This window comes from Coloeus monedula, assembly GCF_965178545.1.
Source record: "Coloeus monedula genome assembly, chromosome: 18".
In the NCBI taxonomy this organism is placed as follows: Eukaryota; Metazoa; Chordata; class Aves; order Passeriformes; family Corvidae; genus Coloeus; species Coloeus monedula.
This window is the reverse complement of record NC_138798.1, coordinates 12,058,797-12,085,100: the sequence shown is the minus strand read 5'-3', so window position 1 is coordinate 12,085,100 and position 26,304 is coordinate 12,058,797. Positions and strand designations below refer to the sequence as shown.

The 26,304-nt window shown below is 46.7% G+C and overlaps 1 protein-coding gene across 3 annotated transcripts in view; it reads left to right on the top strand.

Annotated features, from left to right (window-relative positions):
- The window catches only part of LOC309579706 (ATPase MORC2-like), a 55,826-nt gene extending 33,865 nt beyond the window's left edge, over nucleotides 1-21,961 (top strand). For all 3 annotated transcript variants that reach the window (XM_082293150.1, XM_082293151.1, XM_082293152.1), the window contains 16 exons: nucleotides 2,363-2,445; nucleotides 3,296-3,381; nucleotides 6,313-6,453; nucleotides 6,873-7,027; nucleotides 7,155-7,283; nucleotides 8,539-8,644; nucleotides 14,947-15,079; nucleotides 15,874-15,948; nucleotides 16,060-16,434; nucleotides 16,848-16,988; nucleotides 17,082-17,136; nucleotides 17,911-18,052; nucleotides 18,377-18,568; nucleotides 18,663-18,756; nucleotides 20,163-20,351; nucleotides 21,195-21,961. In XM_082293150.1, coding sequence (XP_082149276.1) covers nucleotides 2,363-2,445; nucleotides 3,296-3,381; nucleotides 6,313-6,453; nucleotides 6,873-7,027; nucleotides 7,155-7,283; nucleotides 8,539-8,644; nucleotides 14,947-15,079; nucleotides 15,874-15,948; nucleotides 16,060-16,434; nucleotides 16,848-16,988; nucleotides 17,082-17,136; nucleotides 17,911-18,052; nucleotides 18,377-18,568; nucleotides 18,663-18,756; nucleotides 20,163-20,351; nucleotides 21,195-21,263 — 2,165 coding nt within the window. In that variant the 3' untranslated portion in view covers nucleotides 21,264-21,961. The remainder of the gene's footprint in view (nucleotides 1-2,362; nucleotides 2,446-3,295; nucleotides 3,382-6,312; nucleotides 6,454-6,872; nucleotides 7,028-7,154; nucleotides 7,284-8,538; nucleotides 8,645-14,946; nucleotides 15,080-15,873; nucleotides 15,949-16,059; nucleotides 16,435-16,847; nucleotides 16,989-17,081; nucleotides 17,137-17,910; nucleotides 18,053-18,376; nucleotides 18,569-18,662; nucleotides 18,757-20,162; nucleotides 20,352-21,194) is intronic.
- Nucleotides 21,962-26,304: the final 4,343 nt, after the last annotated feature.

The window sequence follows — 26,304 nt, the reverse complement described above, 5'->3', positions numbered from 1 at the left end:
AACAGCTGAGAGGGGGAAGATGTATGAGCAGCAGTGACTGTTAGTGACATGGCTTTGGCATGTCTAAAAAGAGCTATGACTCAGGAGTGAAGACGTACATATATTTAAGATGAGGAAAAGCCACTTTTCATTCCCCAGGAACTAACTTCCTGCTTCATGCGATAAGCTGTAATATGTAGATCCCTAATTGAGTGGGTGAACCTAGGAAAAAAGTATAATTCCTGGGCAAGGTGGCTGTGAAAGACCATCACCTTCTTTCTCTGTTCTTCTGAACCGAGAATGAGTACTGCACTGAGGCACCTTGGCGTTGCCATTGCCTGGCTTCTGGAAATCCCCTTCCAAAGTTTGGAAAGCAAACAAATGGAAGAGGTGGGGAGTCATGCAGGTGTCCAGTACTGGAAGCTAACAGCTCTGTGCTGCTCTAGGCATTATTTCAGATTATTTTGGTGTGTTCAGTGACATGCTTGGCAGTGTCATGGGTACACCATGCCTGTTGTCCCCTGGGAGGATGTGTATACGGGTTCCAGCTGCTGCGTGCTTGCTGTCCTGCCTAGGACATGCATCTTTATGCCTTGGGGCCTCAGCCCTGTAACTGTATCGGTCCCTTTCAGCCGTCTCAGTTGTCACTGCATTAGTGGAGCAGGTTTGACCTGTGCCCTTCTGGGTTACCATTGTGTTCTTTCCACTAGTCACAAATATATTTAGCCCGCCAGCAACTTCCCTACAAGCTCTGATTGAAGTGGACCAAGTGCTTTAAGCAGCCTCCAGCCTCCTGTTGGTTTGATTTAGCCAGACTATCTCTTGATGATGGCTAGTCACACAGCACAGTCCTTGGTAAGCAGCTGTGAACTCCAGAGCATGCTTTTGTGGGAATGAGGTGAACAAAACTCCAGTGGGACACAGCATAGAAAGAAAAAGGGATTTCTGTTGTAGTGGTCTAAGTGAACTGAGTCACTGGTTTCCTTCTGGCTGGCAACTGAGTGCTGCTTTTTGGAGAGATGTTGGTAATGCCTAGGAGCAAATTACAAGCCTGTCATCTTCTTGCTTACCTCATGCTATGTAAATCTTAGGCAAGGTTGCTCCTCCACTGGTGTGTTTCCTTGTTTTGGGTGTCTTACAGCAACAGTTTATCTCCCTGTGAGGACAGTGGGGAGGGAGGTGGCTTTTGGGTGTGCTGTAATCAGGCTGCTGCGCCCCTGGGTGTGGGAGTGCAAGCCTTGTTTGCCTTGGTGTGAGCAACACCATTCCTCAGCATGCATCCATTGTATTTCCAAATTACAGAATCACAGGATAACTTGGATTGGAAGGGACCTTATAACTCATTTTGTCTTAAGTCTCCCTGGAGTCTTCTCCAGGTAAACACCCCCAGCTCTCCCAGCCTGGCTCCAGAGCAGAGGGGCTCCAGCCCTTGCAGCATCTCCATGGCCTCCTCTGGACTGGCTCCAGCAGCTCCAGGTCCTTCCTGTGCTGGGTCCCAGGACTGGAGGCAGCTCTGCAGGTGGGGTCTCACCTGGGTGGGGTAGAGGAGCAGAACCCCCCCCTGCTGCCCATGCTGTGGGATCAGCCCAGGGTATGGGGAGTTTCTGGAGGCCAGTGCCAACAGCTGGGGCACTGCCAGCTCTCATCAAGCAGCACCCCCAAGTCATTCTACTCAGGGCTGCTCTCAGTCCATTCTCCTTGTGGAAAATGAGGTTTATTGAATAAATCTTAAGTAATACAAGGGTGGTGTGCGCCTATCCTCAGCATTCCTGTTTGTCTAGGAGAGAGGCAAAAAGGGGAGTTCCTTTTATGTGGTAAGTTTCTTGCATGCAGGGATCACATGCAGGGTAGGTTTTCAGAATGCTGGGCCCTATTTAATGCATAGCACAGATTTGTCTTTTTTCCAGGCAAAATTTAGCAATTATCAGAGATAAAAGTGTTTCTGAGAGTAGTCCTTTCCCTTAATCTCTGCAAGAAAATTACCTTTTTGGAACTCCTTTTCAAGCCTGAACTTAGTCCTGGTTTTGTGAGAGCCTTTCTCTGAATCATGTTACCAGGCAGAGCAGGCAAGAGCCATGGGCATCCTTACACTTTCCAGTTCCTTGTTGACTTCCTCATGGATCCTTCCTTCAAACGTGCTTTTGCACAGTTTATCCCTGCTATTGTACTAGTGTTGACTGTGACCTCTGAGCATGTTTAAGATGCCGTGTCAGTGGGGCCCTCTCATGTAAGGTTTGATTTTTGTACCTTTTTGTGTTCCCTTTGTACCCTTTGTACTGCACATCAGTGCAGCAAAGGCTCTGTGGAATTGTTCTCCCTGGGTGAATTCCTGACGATGTCTGTCTGTACTAAATGACATCATCCTTGTCCCTGTATGTTTCAGCGGAAGAGAAGGCTCGTGAGGCAGAGAGCAAAGCCCGTGCCCTTGAGCTACGCCTTGGAGGGGATCTCACGCGGGAGTCCAGGGTAAGCCTTGTGCTTTTGGCAGCATATCGTGTTTTGGGCACCAAGGGATGGTTTGGAGCACTGGTGGTGGAGTGATGCTGACTGAACAGCACCCCATGGCAGCATGCTCCAGTCAGCAGTGAACTTCCAGCAGCATTTAGGCATCTGCATGGCCTCATCACCACTGGATGTGCTTCACCATCTTCACATGGTGTCCAGCCCAAGTGAGAAGTGTGCTGGAATTCCCCTGCCTACACCCCCAATATATCCTGCGTGGGAAGGTGACTTCCAGACTAGAGGTGCTGTTTGCTGACAGCCTCTGTGGAAGCGGCCTGGGAAACAGGACTAGAACTAGGGGCTTTTTGGCTGTTCCCCGCAGCCTGTACAGCTGACTCTGAGGCATTTGGGCAGGGACTTTTGGGGAGGGCTCTTTGCTTCCTTCCAGTGGGACTGTGGTTTTGAGAGGGGCAAGGCTGAGCCCTGGTGCCAGGGGTTCGGAGGAGGGCTGGCAGGGACACCAGGAGGGTCAGCAAGTAACACCAATTTAAAATCTCTGGGCTTCTATTGGTATGTGATGGAAACAACAGTATCCAAGTACCCTGGATGTTTCCTTGTGCTCCCTTGCCACTGATTTCAGTTTCCTTGATCTTTTATTACATGTAGACATTTTCCTCCAAGCAGCTGTGTAGCTGCTTAAACAATCTAGCATAAGTGCTGCCCTACATATGGAGTCGCACTGGTTATCACCCTCGACCGGTTGTGAATTCTTTACATTTAAAACATTTCTCAGCTCTTCCTGAAAGAGCAGAAAACCATAAATTGAGTGAATTTTATGAATTTCCCAGCTTGACTATGCAATGCCTGTTTCCAGGTGACACTGCGTCAGGTCCAGAACTTGGCCATCACCATGCGGCAGGAGGCTGACGTCAAGAAAAGGATTAAGGATGCAAAGCAGCGGTGAGTGCAGGGGCTTCCAAACTCTGGAGTTCCTAGGCTGTTTGCTTCAAGTGCTCATATGTCTCTCCTGCTTCGCATGTATGTTTAGTTCAGCTCAAAGCTTAAATATCCATGGGTATCTTATATGCCTGGGCTGTTAAACTGAGCAGCTGGATCACTATTCTGGTTACCTTTGCTATTCTCCTTTTACCTGTTGAAGGACATGTGGGTCTCTGGGTTGGATTGTTTGCTGTAGATGTTTACCTGGTTTTCACATCACTTTTTTTCACTCTTTGCTTTTTCACCTGCAGACAAGATTAAAGCTGATGAAAAAATGTTCACAAGTTACAGTGAAACAGCTTTAGTAATTTTAGGGATGTTTTCTAAAAACGGGCTGAGTTTTGGTGCAGTCAGTGCTATGAAATCCCAAGGCATTCTTCTAGCTTAGCTCTGGTGGCAATTAACTTTGGTTTTTGATGTACTTACAGGAATATTTCACTCTTAATATACATTTGTTTTGCATTTCTCAAATAAAGTGATAACCAGAAATAAATGCTCTTAAAACAAATACTGAGTCTGAGGAAGTTGGGGATTTGAATACAGCACATCTCCATTCCCACCTATCTGTGTGCATGCTCATTTACATGGCTGCCTAGGTCAGAACTATCCCAGACATGTTGCCGGAGATAGATCTAATGCATCTTAAGATGCTAAAAAGAAATAAATAAATACAGCTTCAGTTTAAAAGTGCTAGAGCTAGGATCTGAAGGATACAGAAGCTTGTGAGAGAAGCTGTTTTCTTCACCTTCCACATTTCCATCCATACCTTGTCCTTTAATTCTTGGGTTTGGAGACATTAGTGTGCAATGAAAAATTTTGTGAATAGCTTTCTGCCCTTCCTGCCCATGGGCAAAATACTTCTTCCTGTTAATAAACTGATCAGAAAAAAAAAGCTCTGGGCAGGTACATGGATTTCCCTGTGTCCCTGCATTCATCGCTGGTGATCAGAAGCAGTTCAGAGGATCATGCTCTTCCACAACGTTGTACTTCATCCAGAAAACAGAAGAAAATCCTGAAAGATGTGTATAATAGGATAGCTTCTGTACTAGTCAATCCCTGTTGTCTTTTGGAAAATTGTTGAGTTATAGAGAATGTCCTAAGACAGTTTTCTGCTGTTTCCCTGATGCTGGGTGCATCAATGAAAGGAGTGCTTTATGGTTTCTAAAGGCTGTGTAATATCAGGTTGGATCTGAATCCAGACAATAGGAGAGGTACTACATTCCTAGTAATGAAATCCTTGGCTTTTGATACCACTTCATTTTCCATGGTTTGGATGATAATTTTACTTCCTGTGCTCTCTGATAAAAATGAGGAGATGCCCTTCTTGTTTTGTAGGTGAGTACATGCTATTACTTGAAGTGTAAGGCTCTACATTCTTTTCCAGAAGTTAGAAAAAGAAAATGAATCCCTGAGATGCATGTTTTGCCACACTTGCTCATGCTCTTGAATCACAGTTGTCTACCTCGGTGAGCTGAGACCAAAGGGTCACATTCCAGCTGAGCAGTTGGCAGTGTTCAAAACCCCTCTTGGCAAAGGTTTAGATTTAAAATTATTGAAAGCTGCTCTTCCAGATGTTTTCTGAGGAATGTACTAGAGTCACCTCTCTTAAATGAAGATGTGTCACAGGGTACCATTGCATCTGTGTGGGGGAGGATGGCCTTAAACAAAAAATGAATATGAATTTAATCAATTTTGGGGATTTATTTTGCAATGTTTCAACGTTAAGACAGACTCAGATCTCATGTTTGCAGGTGATGATTGTGTAGGGCTCATGCGTGCGTGGCTCAGGTCTTCCTAATATCTGATATTAGTAGACAGTCAACAGAACATTTTTAATAATTCCACTATGTTCAACTAACCATTTAAGCATGCTGAAGTCAAATTCCTCATTAAGATAAAGCACAAAAGTGCGAAGGACTTGATGTGGGCAGATGGGGAATATAAAGGAGGTCAAAACTGAGAGGGGTGGGCAAGGACTGTGGTATAGGCTCTGCCTTGTAGTAGTTACAGGTTTGGACCTCGCATTTGAGGATACCTTTATCCTGAAGCTACAGATCCTTCTTAGGAAAAATCCTCAGCATGGATATCAGGGAAGATGTGGAACCTGATTAATCTAGTGTGTTGAAGAGCAGGCTTCTGTTTGTGAGACACAGGGATTTTGTTTGATTTATTGCACAAAGAGATCAAAATCTTGAGGCTTTTGGCCTTGATGGAGATAGAATTGCTGGTAACCAAAGATTCAGATTCAGAAATCCCTATGGGCTCAGAAACGTGCTTGAGGCTGACTTTTGTTGGAGTCATCTGCTGCATAGATAAGGGAAAAATCATGTGACTTGATATCCTGACATTCCAGGGAAAAAAGCTCTGCTTGGGCTGTGTGTTGTATCCTCCATCTTTCCAACTTAAGGAGCAGTCTTGTGAAACTTGCAATTAGGAGAACTTCCTAGAATCTGCATATCAAGACTTTAGTTTTGTATTGAAATTTGCATTTCCATGCTTCGTCTAGATAGGGATCTGTATCTGGAAAATACAAACCAAAATTGCATGGGAAAGGACCAGTCTGGACGCAACAGCACTCTCATAAAACTAGTTCAGTGAATGAAAACATCTGAAGTAAAAACCAGAACCAATTCTGAAAGCGAAAAAAAATTCAAATCAATAATTAAATTATCTGTCCAACCTATATTAGTATCTGTATTGCAAAGTTTTTGTATTTTGTTCGTATTCAGCTGTAATGCCCTTTCAACAAATGTTTTGTACTTTTCAGAAGTAGCAGATTACAGGATTAATTTAATGCTCAGGGGTGCTGGATTTCCATACCCTCTCTCTAACACCAGCAAGTAATACACTTTATTTTCAGCATCTCTTGAAGTTCTGTTTTGTTCCCTACAGGGCGCTGAAAGAACCCAAAGAGCTGAATTTTATCTTTGGGGTGAACATTGAGCAGCGCGAGCTGGACGGCATGTTCATTTATAACTGCAGTCGGCTGATCAAGATGTACGAGAAGGTGGGCCCACAGCTGGAGGGTGGCATGTGAGTCCTGCAGATTTTTCTGCAATCTTTCTGCTTAAGCCTGGCACATTTCTACATCTGACTTAGGCTGTGCAGTAACCATGTTTTGCCTTAGTCATTCTTCATGAGCCTGAGACTTGCTCACTTTGTCAGCCTTCAGTTTGCATTCTGACAAATAAATTATATTTAATACTCCCTAATATTTCCCTGGTTTCTTGATAGAGAGTTCTCTACACAAGTTTTAGTCATCCCTGCAACAGTATGAGGTGCTTGGCATTTGGTGCTGTTGAGTGCTTGTAGTAATAGTGCCTCATTCTACAGACAGGCAAAATAGGTCTTGACAGGAAATACAAATATTTGAGCCTGTGTTACATTTTGCATGATGGTTCAGGTTGCCAACCTGTCAGTTTAATGTTTGTGACTGTGTGTCCTTCTTCCAGGGCATGTGGAGGAGTGGTAGGCGTGGTGGATGTGCCCTATTTGGTTCTGGAGCCAACCCATAATAAACAAGACTTTGCTGATGCCAAGGAGTATCGACACTTGCTGAAGGCCATGGGAGAGCATTTGGCTCAGTATTGGAAGGATGTTGCAATAGGTAATGAAGGTTCATGATTACCAGGGTCTGGAAGGAAAAACTTGGGTGGCTGGAGGGCAGCCAAGAGTGCAGATGGTGATTTTGTGGTAATGACTCCATATTGAGCAGAATATGGTTTGTTTTCCAGCCCAGAGAGGTATCATCAAGTTCTGGGATGAATTTGGTTATTTATCAGCAAACTGGAACCAGCCTCCGTCTAGTGAACTGCGCTACAAGCGCAGGAGAGCCATGGAGATCCCCACCACAATTCAGTGCGGTGCGTCTGATCCAGCTGCTTCTCCCTGGGGAAGGGGGGACACTTCTGGCTGCAGCTGGGGACAGCTAAATGCGTAGGAGACTTGGGATGGACTATCATTATCCCCTCCTAGGGCCTGTCTCCTCTGCAGGTTGCGTTTGTCTGCACTCAGTGGTACTCTGTGACATCCTGGCACAAGGCTCCTTTCCTGCACAGTTCACTAACTGGTCTTCAGGTGCTCTGACAGAGCAGGGCAGGTATGGCCAGTAGCAGTGTTGAGAACAGGCTTAGAAATGTTGTATGAACTGGAGCTCACCAAAGCCACCCATCCCAGCACCAGAATAAGATCTGAAACATCCTCACAGGCAATGGGAAGTGTCCAAGTAATTTGTACCCTGATGCACTGGCCTGCACTGTGTGTCAGCACAGAGAGAACCTTTTACAGTTGCCTTGGAATTTAATGCAAGTTCTCTTCTGTGCACCTCTAAACAGCTCTGGCTAAGCCCTTGTTAGGGTAATGGGAAGTTCAACACCATCACTTTGTCACCTGGTAGAGGGACACCAAACTCCCTTCTTTACTCCCCAGGACTTGAGGATAAGGTTGTAGGAAGGAATGTAAGGCCATTCTTGTGGAATTATTTGTTAGGCTCTTCTGCCTTGATGGTTGTCTCAGTCTTTTCAAGGTTCCTCTGAAGGAGGAGGGACTTTACTCCCCTTCTTCTTGTCTTCCCATGTTGATATCCTTCCAGAGCCTGATTTAAGGGCGTTTGGATTTTCCTGGAAGAATTTGATTTTGTGAAGCTGTTGGTTTCCTGGTAGGCCAGCAATACTCTGCAAGACAAAGTTGTGTTCCTGGTTCATAAAAAAATTGAATAGATTTTTTTTTTTTTTTTTTTTTTTTTTTTTTTTTTTTTTGTGGATGAGTAAGAGACAGCCTGACTGCTGGGCTGAGCTGTGATGTCAGGACTGGCTGTTCAGTTCGGTTTGTATGTGCCATTGTTGCAGCAGGAGTGTGAGGTCCTCTGGTATTGGTTGATGCCAGGCTTCATTGTGTTCTTGTTAGGGATGTCTTTGAGAGTTTCATTCAAGCATTTTGTGAGCATGAAGAAAGAATTGACTCAATACATTCTGTGACTGTCTCATTTTTTTTTGGCCACTAGTCTTACTCTTGTTGGATACACTTCGGTGTGGTCCTTGGGCGTTAAATGGGCTATGGGAAAAAAAATTATTTGTCTTGGGCTGTGTATTTCTGACTTGCAAAGCATCTCTCTGACAGATGTCTGTCTGAAGTGGCGGACTCTCCCATTCCAACTGAGCTCAGTGGAGAAGAACTACCCTGATAGCTGGGTGTGCTCCATGAACCCTGATCCTGAACAAGACAGGTAAGAATCAGTTAATATTAAGACTTTTCTGCAGGGTGCCTTATCTGCACATGTGGAGCTTTTTCCTGGTCAGTTGTTCTTTGAAAACAGTTGGAGGGATTCTGTACCTTTAAGTTGTGCTCACAGTCTGCGAAAAGGCAGCAATGGCAAGTGTATTGGGAACTGAATGCTGGGTGGGCATTTGCAATGTGCAAATTGCAGAGGACAGCAAGTGACAGGTGACACCAAACTGGGAGGAGCAGCTGACAAGCCAGGCAGTCACAGGTCCATCCAGAGGGTCCTGCAGGGTGGAGAAATGGGCCGGCAGAAACCTCCTGACATTCAACCAGGAAAATGCAAAGTCCTGTCCTTGGGAGGAACAGCTCCAGCACTGGTGTGTGCTGTCCATCCCAGAGCTGAGCAGGCTCAGGGGGTTCTCATCAATGTATACAAACATCTAAAGGCAAAGAAGACAGAACCTGACTCTTCCTGATGGTGCCCAGTGGCAGGACCAGACACCATGAACACAAGCTGGACTGCTGGAGGATCCCTCTGCACATCAGAAACACTTTTTTCCCTGCAAGGGTGACCAAATCCTGGCCCAGGTTTCTCAGAGAGACTGTGCAGTCTCCATCCTTGGAGATATTCCAGGACATGGTCCTGTGCTCCTGGTGTTGGGTGGCCCTGCCTGAGCAGGGTGGAACCAGAGGGACCCCAGAGCTGCCTCTAGCCTCAAACAGTGATATGGTGAAGTTTGGATCCTTGGTGGTTGTACTAGTTTGAGAACAAACCAGTGGGAGGCACCAAGTCAGAATAACAATTTAATAGGGAAATTTAAAAAAAAAAAAAAAAAGGCAGGAAACACTGGTTTAAATTGACAGTCAGGATACAACCTGAGACCCTGTTAGTCAGGGTGGCGGTAGCAGTCTGATAAAATGGTGGCCACAGTCCTCCTGAAGTGGTAGATGTGGTTCTGCTGAAGTAGTGATCCTGTAGAAAGGGTCTGCTCTTCCCCAGAAGGTCCAGTGGTGGCTATGTAGCTCCTGTCCTCTGGAAATCCAGTGGAAAGGTTGTCTCTGGTGTTCGGAATCTCAGATTATATCCATGATGGGATGCTTGGTTCCTCCCTCTGGGTGGAGTATCTCACAATGATACTCACAATGAGTCATGAGGCCAGGCGTTGATTAGGTTCATTAACAGAAGAGGAGGGAGTTATCTCTGAGTCATGTGGCAGGACAATGATGGGCCATTAACAGAAAGATAGTCTGGGGGGAGGAGGCAAGGAAAACACTGCCCCACCTGGTTTCAACAGCTCATGAGGAATAGAATACACTGCAACCCAGGACAGTGGTTTTTCTGCACTGGCACTGGAAATACTAATGTAGGTTTAGATTATATTAATTTTGCCATGGGCAGAATAGATGGCAATTGGAGAACTGTCATGGTGCAGGCTGGTGAGTTCAGGGAGGGCTTTACAGTTGTCTTTATTGCTTCTACAGCTCCCATCCATCAGAGACCAAACTGCAGCAACTCCACTGGGTTGGGGTGAGCCCGGGAGGGACATTTTGCGTGCTTGAGGGAGCAGCACAATGACTCACTTTCCAGTGATGTTTTTTACAGTTACAAAATACAGGTAGAATCTAGTCATTTATTTGAGTGAGGAAGATTATTGCTCTAGGCTGCTACCCTGTGGAGAGCAATGCTGCTGGAAGCCAGTTCTTGTCTGTATTGTGTAAGGAAGGGAAGCTGCTTCGCTGTAACTCCAGTCTTTTGGCTCAGGGCTTAAAGACAAAGGGGATGAGTCCAGGCAGTAACTTTTGATTGGAATAAAAATTTTAACATCTATGGCTGAAAATTTTACAGAATACTGATGCTATTTCGAAGTATTGATTTTCTGGTTTCTTCCTTTTGGTACCTCCCAGTGGAAAAATACCTGTGCTAACTTCCCTGTTTGCTCCATGTGTATGTAGAGCTCTGAGGAGTCTGGCAATGCTGAGGATGTTCTTAGACAAAATGCTGGGGCAGGGCTGAGCCTGGAACCTAAGAAGGAGCTGCCACATCCCCAGCCCTTCAGGTGGAAGTAGTAGCGAGGCTGGGAAGATGTTGCTTGTAGACACACAAAAACACAGACAGACCATGTATGTGCACACATCCAGCCCCACAGCACAGGTGAGCATGTGCAGCACTCACACAAGACTGCACTGGGCTGTCAGGATGAAGTACCACTAGTGAAAATGGTCATACCCATACCTGGCTTCCAGATCCCATGCCTCTGCTTACTTGCACTGGATAGACAGGCCCTGAGGTCTGCAGTCCCAGGGGGTGAGGTGTAAAGACCTCCTTCTGTGGGTACACTTACCATACACACACTACAGACCTCCCAGTGTCTCACACTGAGCATCTCTCTGTCTTGATTGGATCGGGATCTTTGTTCTTCCCAAGTGCTTTCTGCCTAGAGACACCCATAGCTCTGCCTACACCCCTATACCCATCTCCATCAGCTGGGCAGGACTCATCTGTCCCTCCAGCAGTCAGCTCCTGTGGGTCACCCTTGGACATCCCCTCCCCTGCTCCCAAGTCACCTCCTGGTTGGCTCCTCTGGCCTGGAGTTCCTGTGGCTCATGTTCATTCACGTGTCTGTAGTCACAGCAGCTGGTGGTACTCAGGCACATGGGCCACTGTGACCAGTGGTCCCACTCCAGCTGCTGGCTCTTGCACCCCAGTACACAGGTCCGCACACAGAATGGAGGCCCTTGCCTAGGAAAAGGGGAGACATGGAGGTTAGTACACAGAGATGTACTGACCAGCCAATGGTTTATGTACAACTGGCCCTTGTTACAGTCTATTTTTCCCATGTTTGTTCTTCCCCGAATCATCTCAGTCCCTTCCTTTACCTGGTTTTGGTTCCTCCCATGGTCCAAAAGATGTCTCAGAGGGCTTCCCCCATTGACGAAACACCGGGACTGAGGCGGACTCGAGGCAGGAGCCCAAAGGGGGTTTCTATTCCTCTGAACAGATTTGCATTCCCCAGTTCCCACCAAGCCAACTTCACATTCTCTGAGCTGCCTTTGGGCCTCTGGGCTTGTGGAAATGGACCCTAGATGGGCTGCTAGCTCCTGGCATGACCGAGGGTAGTCATGGAAGGGTGTTATTCAGGTCCCCTCACCTGCCGTTGTATCTGTGCATTTCTGTCTGCAGATGTAGTCTTTGTTGTATCACCTACCAGGAACTTGGTTTACAGATGAAAGAATTTTAATTTTTAATTTGCAATACCTTGAAAATTGTGGATGGCTGGGGGTGGGTGGCTGCATTTCATGTGAGAACATGTAGGGGTGTTGTTTGGAGTGAGTCCCGAGTGCCTCTGCCATGCATGCTGTGCCATCCTACATCCCCCATACATGGAGCTGGGAAAGGGCAGGTAGAGCACGTGGCACTGGTGATCCAAACTTCTGGTCATTTCAGCTTCAAAAGGGATCTCAGGAGTCTTACTCTGGAAAAATAAATAACTCCAGAACATTTTTTGATTAAGGAGGCTTACGTGTGCTTTCCAGCAGCAAGTGCAGTTGTGTCCTTTACATGAAGCAGAAGTTGCTGCACATTCCTCTGGCTTTTGGCTGGGGCCAGTTCTGAGTGCTGCACTGTTGGGTCTTTGTGTAGAGTTTGGACACCTTCACATCTGTGTCCTGACCATTCCAGGTATTTGTAGTGTCTGAAGGATGATAGGATTTGAGAAGCACATGGGTAGGGTTCTCAAGCTTGTGTACCGTGAGGGTCTGTGCAGGGTCTCATTCAGCCAAATTGGAAATGAAGCAATGTCAGAGCTGGTGTTGAGACTCTCCTGGCATCAGAGATCACATGGTGGTTTTGGCTGCCTCAGCCCAGTGTCCACTGGTGGCATCGAGCTTGTTCCCCACCCTTCTGGTTTGTCCACCTACACTTCAGTGGCTGCTCATGGCATGTTCCAGATCATGGGAGCTGAACACCCTTCTCGGTCTCTGTCATGGGAAGCAGTCACTCCTTCCAGTGCCACTGTTTGTGTTGGGGTCAGCACTAGGTGCCACCATCACTCACTTTATTACAGAGAAGGCAGTGTCCCTGTTTCACACTGTAAAATAGTGTCAGGCTCGCTTGCCTCTGTTCTCCTATCTGATATCCAGCTGGATCCTAAATGTCATTTGAATGGGTGGCTGAAGCACCAGCTGAACATGATTGTGTGTCTCAAAGCTCCTTGAGTACTACCAGAGTCTTGGTTTTAGGCCATTCTGACTACCAAGATAATCCTTTGTTCTGGTTTGCTGCCTCCAGTGATGCAACCTCTGGGTTTGGATGCCATGAATAACATGAATTTTTCTAGTCGAAGAACTCATGGTGCTTTCATTCTTTACTGTGCTGTAAGACACAGCTTGGCAATGCTTCCAGCCTTGCCATGAGCTGGAAGATGCATTTCTGTGCTGGGAAACCTGTGTATGGTGCCACTTGTTCAACTTTGTGTTTAGGAACCGCAGGTTTGGTGTCAGGCAGTCATTTTGCAGTGATGACACACACTTCGTTAGCTGTTGAGCTTTTGATGGGATACCCTTCCTTTTCGGACGAGGGTGAAAGAGCAGAGGAGGCTGCTGTCCTGCTAAGTTCTTTATTTCATGGTCTCACAGTTTTCTGAAGGTAGAGTTGAAGGGGTTACATGATAAGGCCAAGCAGTAACAGCAGCAGCAGCAGCAGCAGGCCGACAGCAAGCAGAAAACAGCTGCTTCTTCTGTTATCTAAACTTACAAAAGTGTGGATTATTTGTTAATTGACCAATGAAATTAACACACGATTCTAGTTTTTCTTTTCTTAACCTATCCTGGTCTAATTCTAACAGTCGTAAGTCTTACACAAGTGTTACATAGGTATTACACAGATTTGCGTATATAGTTTCTATCAGCTCTTATTATTTATGTGAACACTCTATCTAAAAAATGTGAATAGTATAGTTCTATCTATGTTTTGTCTAAAGTAAAGAAATTCTGTGAAAAGGTAACACTGCTGCAGTGAAAACTGTGTTTAAGATTTCTTTGCTGCAGCTTTTCAATGTTTAAAGCGCTTAGCATATATTTCTACTAAAAGTTAAAAATCTATATTTCCATTTCACTTTGGTGTGACTTCATGCATCTCAGCTTATCCAGAGGTTTTAATTCAACCCCTGTGCTTTGGCTTCCCTCTGGGCCTGGGTCCAGGGGAGCTTTCACTCCAACACTTAGCCAAGGAGGTAACCACTCTGTGAAAACACCCCAGCAGTGCTTCAGCTGGGAAGAGGTTGATGGAGGAACTGCTGCTTGTGCTCCTTCTCACTCACAAAGCTGATGAGTGTGTATCTGGTAGTCAGAGATCTTGGTAAAATCATCTCTCCTCAGCATCTTGGAGCTTTGAGTGTTCTACAGTGAGAGCAGGGTCCTCCCTTTACTAATAAGACTCACACCTGCAGGTTGCCAGCTTGTCTCCAATGTAGTGTGAGATCTGCTAGATCTCTTGTGTTGTATAAGGGCCATCTCCTGCTTTCCTGGCTCAAACCGTTCTTGCATGACTTCACCCCAGCAGGGCTGATCCTGGTCTGTCTTTCCATGACTCCATTTGGTGACAGGAGATGAGCCTGGGCTCAGTCCCCTCTTCCTCCTCTGGCAGTGCTCCTGAGGGCCAGCTGCTCAGCCAGCACTTTTCAGGTGATGCCAGTCCATTTGAGAGAGTATTTCCTACCTGTTTTCTTTCTCTCTCAAGGACTCTCCCAGGATTCTGCACCTGAGAGGACCTGAGAGAGTAGGATACTCACCACTATTGTAGGCCATAGGCTGAACAGGATGGAAAAAGCAAATAGCTACAGGATATTGCAAAGGAAGTTGCATGGCCTTGAGTGGCAAGGCAGAAGGCATCTGAGGCTGGAGGGCTTGTGGTAACGTCTTAGTCATGGGTTCCTGGTACTGTGCTTTCCTTTCTGAAGGAAATCTGTAGAAAGAGGAACTGATATGAAGACATAAGCTGATGGGAAGGGAAATTGCTGAAAAAGTCGAGTACAGATGCAGTACAGAAGCTATCACAGCTATCACAGTTCCTGGGCTCTGAGTTGGTGATTCCCAGCATAAATGCCTTTTTATTAACAACTGTACTTTCAATCCTTAATTCATATTTGTTTTCCAAGATGAAAACCACTGCTTTTGCGATTGTGGCTACTGCAGAAAGGCAAGCGGCTTTCCTGCTGCATTTGGAACGGGATGTTGGGATAATCCTGCGTGAGACGGTACAGGTTCTGCTGTCCTTGCTGAGGTTGTTTTGCATTCCCTCCATGCTAGATGTGAGGCTGCAGAGCAGAAGCAGAAGGTACCACTGGGAACTCTAAAAAAAGACTTGAAATCACATGAGGAAAAGCAGAAACAACTGACAGAGAAAATCCGCCAGCAGCAGGAAAAGCTGGAAGCTCTGCAGGTGAGTCTGGAGGTCTCCAGCTAAGCAGAGCAGGTGTGATGGTGATGCCATGAAGATTTTTGCCTTTTCTTTTATACCCCTGTTACACCTTTTTACAACTTCTGTATTCCTAGTGCTTTTTGCCTACATTCTTGGACTTGTTTGTCAAGCTAAGAGACTAAACATTTTAGAAGCTTCGTAGCTAGGGATCAGTGCGCCCCAGACCCCAAGGTCCTCTCCAGAACACATTCTGTAAACCAAGATAGAACCATCCAGGGGAAGGTTCCTTGGGGAGGGGGGGCTCACTTGAGCCTCTCATTGGGGAATCTTTGATAGATACGCTAATTAGTAAAACCTATAATGTTATACCCAATGTTGGGGGGGGGGGGGAGAGACACGCAGACACTCAGAGACAGACTCGGCGGGGTGCATCTCGATGCATAGGATCTGGACGTGTACACCTAAGGATCCTTAAAAATAAATACCAAGGTAAAATCCCTTTTCCCCTTCTAACCATGTATGCCTCTTGATTTTAAGACCAGGAAAAGGCATCAATGGACCTCCTTGTGCAAAGGGTTGCTGCTGAGACTGAAACCGCCTATGCTCCTTCGTGGTGCTGGGGCTGTTTTTTTTTATTTACCATCTCAGTTTACATTTAATTTTCTGTTGGGAAAACGGGAATGACAGCTGAAGAGATGTCTCTTGAAGGATGCAAAACACACCTTATAATCGTTTTAGCCTGGAAAACTGCTGCAATGGGTTCAGGCAGCCCCTGGCAGCTTATAAACATGACCTTTCTGATTTTTTTTTGGTAGAAAACCACTCCAATTCGATCTCAGGCTGACTTAAAGAAACTGCCTCTGGAAGTGACCACACGGCCTTCAAGGGAGGTAAATGGGATCCTGCTGTAGGCTTTTACTCTTCTGTGCTTCCTTAGCTGCTCTGAACAGCAGATCCCCATTCTTCTACTCTTCCTCTCTCTGTACCCCCCTTTGTTTCAGCACACCCGAACTCAGCGCCCACGATCTCCTCCTTTGCCTGATGCAATCAAGAATGCTCCCAGCAGACCACCAGGATCTTCACCTCCTCCTAAGTCCTGCAGTCAGCTGAAAAAGAGCTCTTCAGATCATCCAAATAGCAGCTCTCCCAAGCTAGCCAGCGTGCTCTTCAAGGAGGAAGCCAGCACTTCCAGGACACACCATCACACTGTGACAGCTGGGAAGTCTAACAGCACTTTAAAAACTCTTGCCAAACCAGGTACAAGCATGAAGTCCCTCTCTGGCCTTCAGAGCCCCAAAAGCCCACGTGAGACACCCAATCCAAAAGCTGCCAAGGTGCCAGCAGTAAAGAAATCTGCCTCTGGCAGATGTTCACAGGTAAGAATCAATGGGATGAAAACCCTCAGCTCCTCACCCACTGTCCTGCTAAGCCTGTCTGCTCTGCCTTGTGGGATGTGCACTGTGGGCCCTGCACAGGACAAGAGAACACTTACTTTACTTGTGGGTTAGGGTGCCATTTACACCCCTTGAGAAGACTTGTCTCATCTCTTTCCTGTTAGACCAGATTGTTTCTCCAGAAAAAAAAAGGCATGTGGAGTGGTGGGGTGAGCGTTTTCATGATGATGTAGCAGCTCCTCTAAAACCTTCCGGAAAAGCACCAATACTGGATGTTGGGCTTTTTTTTTTTTTTTTTTTTTTTTTTTTTTTTTTTTTTTTAAAACTTGGCTGCAAGAATGTTTTGGTTGGAAGCAGGCTGGAATTAATAGCTAGAGCTTGTTTGCTTCCTCCAGGCCTCCAGCACTCGAAAGAGGGCCTTGAACATCCCAGAGGATGGGTCTGAGGAGGAAGGAGAACACAAAAAGGAGAGGACAAAACGAGGAAAATTTTTGGCAATGAAAGAAGAGAAGGATTCCGGTGAGGTGGTGGTGGAGGTGAGAGTGTGCTGGTTTCCCCAGCAGAAGGCGTTTGTCAGGTGTTTATAATCTTGATGGGAGGCGACTAATATGAGCTCTCTCTGCTCCCAGCTCACAGACAGTGCTGGAGAGGAAGAGTTGTTGGAACTGAAGAAAGCACAGAAAGGTGAGAAATGAGCCCTTGGGCTGCCACCAGTATCTGACATAGAAAAGAACTGTTGCACCAGTTAAACGTGTGATTTCATTGATGAGATTTTAAAATAAGAAATAGTGTAAATTTGAATCCTAAACCCCAAGATGACTCTAACTTGCATAAAACATTTTGGCTGGGAACCCTTTGATTAGACCAGAGGCAATTGTGGTGCAGAAAGGTCTGTGATCAATGGCTGTGATCGATGGTGGGGCTGTGATCGATGGTGGGGCTGAGCTGCAGGGTGTACCTGATGGCATGTTCACCCTTCCTGAGTGGATCATGCAGCCGTGCCAGCTGAAAAATGCTCTGGACTGTATCCAGATCTGCTGCACTGCTGTGAGAGAAGAGGGGCTGGGAGACGCCAGGAAAGGTGGTACTGCACCATCTGTCAGAGCAGGGCATCTCTTCAGCATGCTTCCAGGGAGCTGTCTGGAAAGTGACCCACTAGGGACATGTGGCAAATTGTCCTAGAGCCCATCATGAGACTGTGAAGCCCATGTCAAACAGCTTGGAGTACAGGAGAAACCTTCCATCTGGAATTGCCAGTTCATTTCCATGTATCTTCATGTTTCTCAGCAGGAGCTGACCTGTGTGTCCATTGTGTTTTGATGGTGTCCATTACTGTTTGAGGGTATTGCCGGAGGTTCAGGTGTGCTCCCTGCTGAGGTGCCTGAATCTCTAGAGTTCCTGTAGAATGTGCTTTCCAGCAGCTGAATGTTTGCAAACACCTTTGCTTCCCCCTCACAGATAAGGGGCTGCACGTGGAGGTGCGTGTGAACAAGGAATGGTTCACTGGCCGTGTCACGGCTGTGGAAAGGGGCAGGCACGCAATCCGGTGGAAGGTGAAGTTTGATTATGTCCCTACAGACACCACGCCAAGGGATCGCTGGTAACTATTTTGAGCTACTGGATTTTGGAGGCTTGTTTTGTTTTTGGGAGGAAGGGCCTGTTTTATTGCCATAGATGCTGAAGAAAAATGTGCTGCTGTCATGTCAGGAAACCTGCGAGGTCAGGACTGTCCAGCGCTTCATAAGGAATGAGCTTGACAGACTCCATCAGTCTGTCACTCTGATGCCTGCCCTGGAGGCAGCTGTTAGGTGTCTAGAGGTCTGAGTGACACTTGGGTACAGATTCTGATGAAACTGTTAACCGTGTTTCACATACGTCCAACGTAGAAAAAGATTCCTGACATTCCCTTAATACTTTTTCTCAGGGTAGAGAAGGGCAGTGAGGATGTAAGGCTTATGAAGCCTCCCTCTCCTGAGTACCAGGCTCCAGACACACAGCAGGAAGAGGAGGTGGTTGTGGCTGAACCTTCTACCTCGGATTGCGTCAGAATCGAGCCTGACACCACCGGTCCCAGCAGCAGCCAAGAAACAGTTGACTTGCTAGTCCAGATCCTTCGGTGGGTTCACCACAGACCTTGTGAGCTCTGCAGTCTGATTGCTTCAGTCTGTTGAACTCCCAACTCCGGCTTTGTGTTTTGTTCTCCTGCACAGGAATTGTTTGCGATACTTCTTGCCTCCAAATTTTCCAATCTCCAAAAATGAGCTGAGTTCCATGAGCTCAGAAGGGTTGTTGGCATTTCCCTTGGTGAGTTCAGTACTTCTAGAAAAGTAAGTTTGTGTGTTTTCACCACACATATTCCATTCTTATGGCAAATGTGCATCCTGTTGGTGCAAGAGTGCACTCTTAAAAAGATAATTTGGATCCTTGGCAGACTAACGTAGCTGAGGAAAAGAATGAGAGCTCTGAGAGATGCCTTGAATCTTATAGAAGTTGTCTGAGGATTTTTCTAATTACCATGCATCTGTGTGGGAATGCTGTTGGCTGCTACTATCATAAATTCTTAACTATTGCTGTTAAACTTCTAAAAAAGAGAGGCCAGGTTAGAGGTTTTTAGAAGCAGGAGGTAGACATATCTGTTTGTTTTGCTCCCAGCCTTATAACTTACCTGGAGACAATCTTAAAAATGATAAATAATAACAAATAACTATCACCAGATTCACAGAATATTCTGAGTTGGAAGGAGGCCACAAGGATCATCAAGTCCACCTCTTAGGTAAATGGCCCATACAGGGATTGAACCCACAATGTTAGTGTGAATTCAGTCCCTTTATAGGCCATTTACTTTGGTGTGGGAGAACATGGAAGCCAACCCCTTCCCACTTCCCCAGGAGAGCAGGTTGACTGCCAGTGAGTCAGCTGCACACCTTAAGACTTTTGACCTCTGTTTATTTGAGCACAGGACAGGTGGAACTGAACTTCCACCGGTGTCTTCCACCAGCGGGCTGGTACTGGGAGGACCAGTGCTGGCTGGAATGCAGGGCAAGGGAACTGGCCTCTCTGGCTTTTTCCTTCTCCAACATACCACCAAGAGAGACCTTTCCAGGAGGCACATGTAAATTACGAAAGCCACCTGCAGATGACCACATGACCAAAGCCAGTGCTGTTTTTTACTCCCACTCTCACAGTGTGTGTATTGGCAGTCTCTCTCTTGTCTCCTTCCCTTCTGTTAACTCAGGCATCTGCTGGCATTTGCTGGAGTTACCACTCCTGCTCCTTCCACAGGGCACCTTGGTTGTGTCTGGGGTTTTTGGTGAGTGTAGCTGTCCCTACCGTGCAGTGAGAGGCTGTGTTGCCTGAGTGATCTGTACCAAGGATACTCACAGTGTACAGGGGATATCAGGCCTTGCCTGCAGCATACCTGTGGGTTCAGGCTTTTTAAAGCACACTGCACCCTTAATCTAAATTCAAGCAGCTTTGGGGCAGTTCTGGTATTGGAAGAATGTGAAAACCCATGTGAGTTCCATGCTGGCTGCAGTAGGCAAATCAGATGTAAATATGAGCATGGGCAGGGCATGCAGGGGCACACTGCGGGGAGGATTTGATCAGGGGGCCAGGAGTTTGGATCTTCTACAAGCCTGTGAGTGCTCATGTTTTTGTGATGCTTGGTGCCTTCTCTTAACGTGTCATCTGTTGTGTTTTGCCTACTACAGAAAGAATATTTTAAGCAATATGAGGTGGGTCTGCAGAACCTGTGCAATTCATATCAGACACGTGCCGATGCCCGAGCCAAAGCCTGCGAGGAAAACCTCCGGAACTCGGAGAGGAAGCTGAAGGAGACAGAGGAGAAACTGCAGAAGTTGAGGACTAATATCATGGCCCTTCTGCAGAAAGTGCAGGAGGTGGGTGAGGAGGAGTGGCTAACCCTGAGCTGCCTCGGAGTAGCCACCTGGCTCATCCCCTCCAGGCATTACAAGTGTTTCAGTCCAGTGTCTCACTGGGCACCAGCTTCCTCAGTTGGGAATGGCTTGGGCTGTCACTGCCCACCCACTGCCTGAGATCCAGGCCCTGGGAGTCCTGATGTGTGTTAACTCTCACAGAATGATTTCTCACAGCGTGTATGTAGTACACAGGTTCTGTTTGTTCTCTGCCATGATGCTGCAGGAGAATTTCCCCAGGCACAGGCAGTGCTCAGCAGGGAATTTTTGCCCCATTATTGGGCAGATTCTGAACTCCACATACAGAAATGCAAACCTTTAAACAAATTATAAAAAAAAAAATCTTGTGGTGAAATTGATATATTAGTTATACTATTAAATTAAAATAGAAAATATATATTTAATTAAAACAAATAAATTAACTTTAAATTTTAGAACTACTTTAATAAAATTAGGATCAGCCAATGGAAAGGCTGCTGAAAGCATCTGGAAGCAGTTGCTCCCTGTTAGGAAAATGTACTAAATCTAAAAAAACCCCAACCAAACCTACCTCGACTGAGATCAGTACAGTAAATACATCACTTGAGTGCGTTGTTTGAACATCAGGTGCTGATGGGTTTCCAGTGTTGTCTTCTGGGGGCTGACAGGGAAAGCAGCTGTCAGCAGCTGGAGGGTGCTGGAGGTTGGGGCATAGAGGCTGAGCAGACCAGATGTAACAGAGGATGCTGAGTTGCTCTGGCTCCTCTTTTCTTGCACTGTTCTTCAAGATTCACTTCTCACTGGTATTTCTTGTTGCTTTGGTTTCAGGACATTGATATTAATACAGATGATGAACTGGATGCATATATTGAGGACTTGATCATGAAAGGAGACTGAGCAGCTCCAGTATGAGTGCTGGAGAAGTACAGAGGAGCTGGCTGCTGCAGTGGGAGATGTGGATCTCTGTGCAGGTGGACTGGGGCAGCTGATGAGGAGAGAGTTTTTTAGACAGTGCTCACGTTGGTATATAACTTGTTCCTGTGACTGTACATAAGAAACATTCGTGCTGTTGGCAGGAAAATTTCCAACTCTGTAGTTCTCTGAATCTCTTCCTTTTGTTTATAAATATTTATTTTTAAAAGAAATGGGAGCTGTGCCTGATACGATGGGTGGTTTTAGTGATGTAAGAAGTGTGAGTACCCTTTTTGCATCTTGGGTGTATTCAGATGCTAAACCTGGGAGCCCAGAGCACCCTGCTTAGCACGTTGTCTTCAGTAAGAACCTGGCAGCAACTAAAAAATAAGCCTTGAGCTGAAGCAGAGTGGGCCAGGACTTTGTTGTGGAGGATACTGAACCTGGGCTAGAGAAAGCCAAGCCATGAATTTGAGCCATAGAAAGGAGATGTCGCTGTATGAGTTGTGAGCAGAGGGGGTGGAACCTCAGGGGATCTGGGGAATTGGGCACTGGCACCTGCAGTGAGCTTCCTGAACAGGAGGTCGCTGCCACCGTGGTAACAACCAAGAGGCTGAGGGTCCTTCTAGAAGAGGATCACCTCCTGGACTGTTCATAGTGGGCAGCATCAGAGGGAGAATGCTGGAGTTTGTGTTCTCTGCTTGCAGTCACTTTATAACTCACTTCTGCTGCTGTTTCTTTGAGACGTAATTACAGTGTCAGAAGAACTCCTCGACCACCTGACAATAAAGTGACTCCTGTTCTATTGTCACCCCCTCAGGTTTGTGTTGCTTTGATCAATGTGCTCTTCCAGGTGATTTTATTATTAGGGAGTGCTAATTATTAGACAGAGGCTGTTTGGAGCCTTCGGAGCCCTACACCGCTGATTGGCATCTGGCCCTGTGCCTGCAGCAAGGAAAACACCCGTCTCTTATCCTTTAGCTGCAGCCAGCTCCTAGTAGGCCACTTGTGGCCAAGGGAACTCAGTCTGAGTTTGTCAGCTGGCCAGCAGCTTCTCAGGCCTGCTAGGACAAAGTGCCTGTGGACTCATGCTCAGAAACTGGAGTCCCCTGCAAGCCAGATGGTTGGAGAAACATGGTGTGAGCAAGAGGTACCCACCATCAGGGAGGTCAGGTGGAATGGACCCTTGGGGTTCACTTGACACCTGGATGTGTAGTAGATGTTTTGCAGAAAACCCTTCCAAATTAAATATCTGTTGCACAGATAATCTTTGGCACTAATTGTTTATAGTCCTGAAGAACTCCCAAGTTTCTGCACACCACAGGAGAGGGAGAAGGCTTTTGCTCATTACCTGAATTCTGTGTGTGTGCTTGTCACAGCATGTGGTGAGACTGACTGCTTCCATCCAGAATCTGGGCCTGACATCCCACAGTAAATGAAGGTAAGGAGTATTCCCCCATCCTCACACGCCTTCCTGCACAGAGGGTTCCTTAAACAAAGGAGCAGGCTGCACCAGTCTCCATTTCCTCACACATACCGGAGGTTTGTTAGTTGTGATGATACACTGCTGTTTCTGATGAAAATAATCGGGAGAAGATGCATTTTTTATTAAGGTGAAAGAAGAAATCTTTGTCCTTCCCAGGAGCCAGCAGACATTCTAGAAAAGCAGATTTTGTTATATTGCAGTTCAGAGCTGCTGCTGTACACAGGCTTTAATTCCTGACACCCAGAGGACACCAGTGTGGGGCTAACAGCTCTTACACAGTTCTTGAGCTTTCTGGCACAGTTTGACTCCCTACTTCTCTCATGTTAAAAAGTGCTACTGTTTTGGTTTGTTTTTTTTTTTTTTTCCCTCTGTTCTGTGGAACTTCTCATTTCCAGTTTTAATTCTTGTTTTTTAATGCATTTAATTTTTTTTGATCTTCTACCAAGGTTTTTTGCTAGGAAGAGCAAGCCAAGAACTTCTGAGTGCCAATAAATCAAGTTTTTCATTCTCAAACCCTTTCAGGAAATCCTCTGCAGCTGCTTTTCTCTTTTTCTTGATTTTGTTTTTGTAAATTTGTTAAGCATATCTGTGTGTAACATCAGGTTTTAGTAACACCTCTAAAGCCCAAAGTCTGAGAATGCTTCCAGAGGGTATGGAAACTGCTGGCTTCAAGTGGGGTGCACTCCAAAGCTGTTATCAGGTGGTTCAGGACATTTTTGTGTTGAGCTCTTAAAATCAGGGGTGGAGGTTGCCCCACAGCTCTCCCCCACACACCTCTCCCATGGGTGTTCTTCCCCAGTATCACACAGGGATGTCCCTTGTCACATCTTGACAGCCGTTACAGCTGACATCAAGAACCTGTCCCCTGCCTGTAGCCCTATCATGACACCTCCATCCTGCAGTTAAGCCTCTTGATGCTTCAGGTGTTCCCTAAGTCTTCCTCTGTGCTTTCAGCTGTTTCTTACAGCAGAAATACTAAGAAAGACACGAGTTTCATTTTGCACAACATTCCCTCCCCCTCTCTATGGCCAGCTTAATCCCTTCTTTATGCATCCCATTTTGGAAATTCCTCGTGCAGCTGTCAGCTGGGTGCTTCATGCCAGCTCACTTCTACTGGTGAGGCTGCCCTTTTCCTTCAAGCTCTCTGCCACATTCCCCTTGCATCTGCTTCTGGGAGCAGCAGGAACAGCAGATGACTGGTATTCTTGCCTGGGGGAGGGTAAAGACAGTGAGGGTCACTCTGGGAGAAACCAAGCAGGTCTGGGAAATTCACCAATTCTTGATGATTGCCGTGGACTAAAATGCTGTGGAAACGGAGGGGAGATCCTGAGTGCACAGCTCTGCAGAGGTGTAAAGTAACACTGATCTGGTTTGGATGGAGAAATCTGAGGGGTGTGTGCATGCAGTTTTGGAGGTGTTCATTGTCCCTAAGAGCTCCTTAGTTCCCAGAGTTGCTTCTTCATGAGAAAATAAGAAGGACTGTGTGGTTCCTGTCCTTTTGGAACACTTCTTGACACACTTTTTGTCAACCAGAGTTTTCTCCTTGTTTTGGTTTGAAAGACAGGTGTCTGCCAAGGAAGGCAGTAACCTCCCTTGGAATGGAGAATATGACCCCTTTCCCCCTGAATTATTATAACTTTGAAATTAAGAGGCTTGCAGGCAACAATACAGGAAAAGGAATAACAGTTCTAGTTATAGGAATAACTAGTTCTACTAGTATATATAAGAAGGCAAACAAGCAACAACAACAGCAGTAACAACAAACAGAACCAGTAACCCAGTAGCAGCCTTCTCTCGGCTGTCAGGCACTTTCCCCTTTGGTGCAGCTCCCGTCGCAGCCGGCAGGGGCGCTGGTGGCTCCGGGCTGGCCAGGGCAGGTGCGATGGTTCCCCCGTGGCTGCAGGGGGCGCTGCGGCACAAACCCGGTCGTCTCTCTCACGTGATATGGCAGACGCAGTGGGTGGAAGGGATGGAAGAAAGGCTTGCTCCACAAACCCCCAGGGGCAGCCGATCCCGGTGCCCCAGCAGGAACCTTGGGAGCAGCAAGCTGGAATGGCAGGAACGAGCTCACACGGGGTAGCAAGCAAGAAGCAGCAGAAACCCAGAAGCTGTAGCAGGAGCCACGGGGGTGTCCCGGCAGGCAGGGGTGTGTGGGGTTACAGTGTAGCAAAAAAGCCTCGGAGCAGTAGCAGAGGCACGGCAGGGCCTGGGCAGCAGCAGCCTGGCTCCCCAACACGGCTGGGAGAGACTCCCTTGGACAGGGAAAGGGCTCAGGGATCCCAGGGTTTCCCCTGAGGCACCCAAGCAGATGGTGAAGGGTCCTTTGTTTGGTGAGGTAGGGTGTTAACAAGGTCCCAGTGCAGTGGCCGCACTTACGAGCAAGAGCTCCACTCATGGTAGAAGAAAGGCAGCAGGAGACAGAACCCCGCAGTGGTGGTGAATTCTTCCCACAGTGACCGCAGCCTCTTTCCCTTCTGAAAGCTGAGAAAGCAAGAGAGTGTCAGGAAAATTAATTCACAAACACCAGAGGTTTATGTCCAAAAAGGAGACAGAGGAGTCCTGTAACTTTATTCGAATAAAGGGAGAGGCCATGGTGTAAGAGACGGTCCGAAGATCCCTCATCTGCCTCACGATCATCACCAACGACAGAGACTGAACACAGGAGTCCTGGCCTGGCTGAGGTGGAGTGTCTGCCAAGTGTTGCCTGCAGGTGTGCCCGCTGGGAACTGGTACACATTCCTGAGGAAAATGAGTGCAGGTCACAGTGGACTGTGCCGTTCTTGCTGCCCAGGCGGGAAGGACTGCGCTGAAGCGGAAAAGAATGACCTGTCCTGTACAACCTGTCCTGTACCTGTTTTCCCAAAGCAATGGGCCTCATAACAATGGCTGTAGATTTCCCCACCTCTTGGCCAGTTGCCCCTCGCTTCTGGGAAGGACTATAAAGGGACTTTCTAAAATAACTGAGACGAGATCTCCCCACAGAAAGAAGAAGAATCTACTGGCAGAAGACCACGAGGACTTTGTCTCATCCGTTGGTAGCTATTACCCCCCTTCCTTCCTCTCTACTCTTTTACTTTGTTCTCTCTCTCTCTCTCTCTCTCTTTCTCTCCTCTTATCTCATTTTACTGTGTTGTGGGCACTTAATAAAGGTGCACTCTTTTGATTAAGACTGAAATCCCTTGTGTCCTTTTGCATCTGAGATCTATAAACGAACCATCGCGACCCTCGCTTGTATTAGCGGATCATGACACATGGGCATTTCCCATGGGGTCTCTCGAATTGTTGGGGTATGCAACCCCCTTTTTATCCTAATTCCCGGCCACAACACCCTCTTCCTTTCCCCATTGGCTGAGGTACTCAGAAGATACAGACTTCTTGAATCGCCTATTCTATGCCCCCCTCAATATGCACCCCCCTTTTTGTTATATAAAAGAAAAAAACCTATTCATAATTCTATTAAGTCTTTGTTCTTTTTCTCTAGGTTCAGGAATTTAACATGGCCTTGGCTGAGCAACAGTCTGTGTCAATTAGTAACATCTT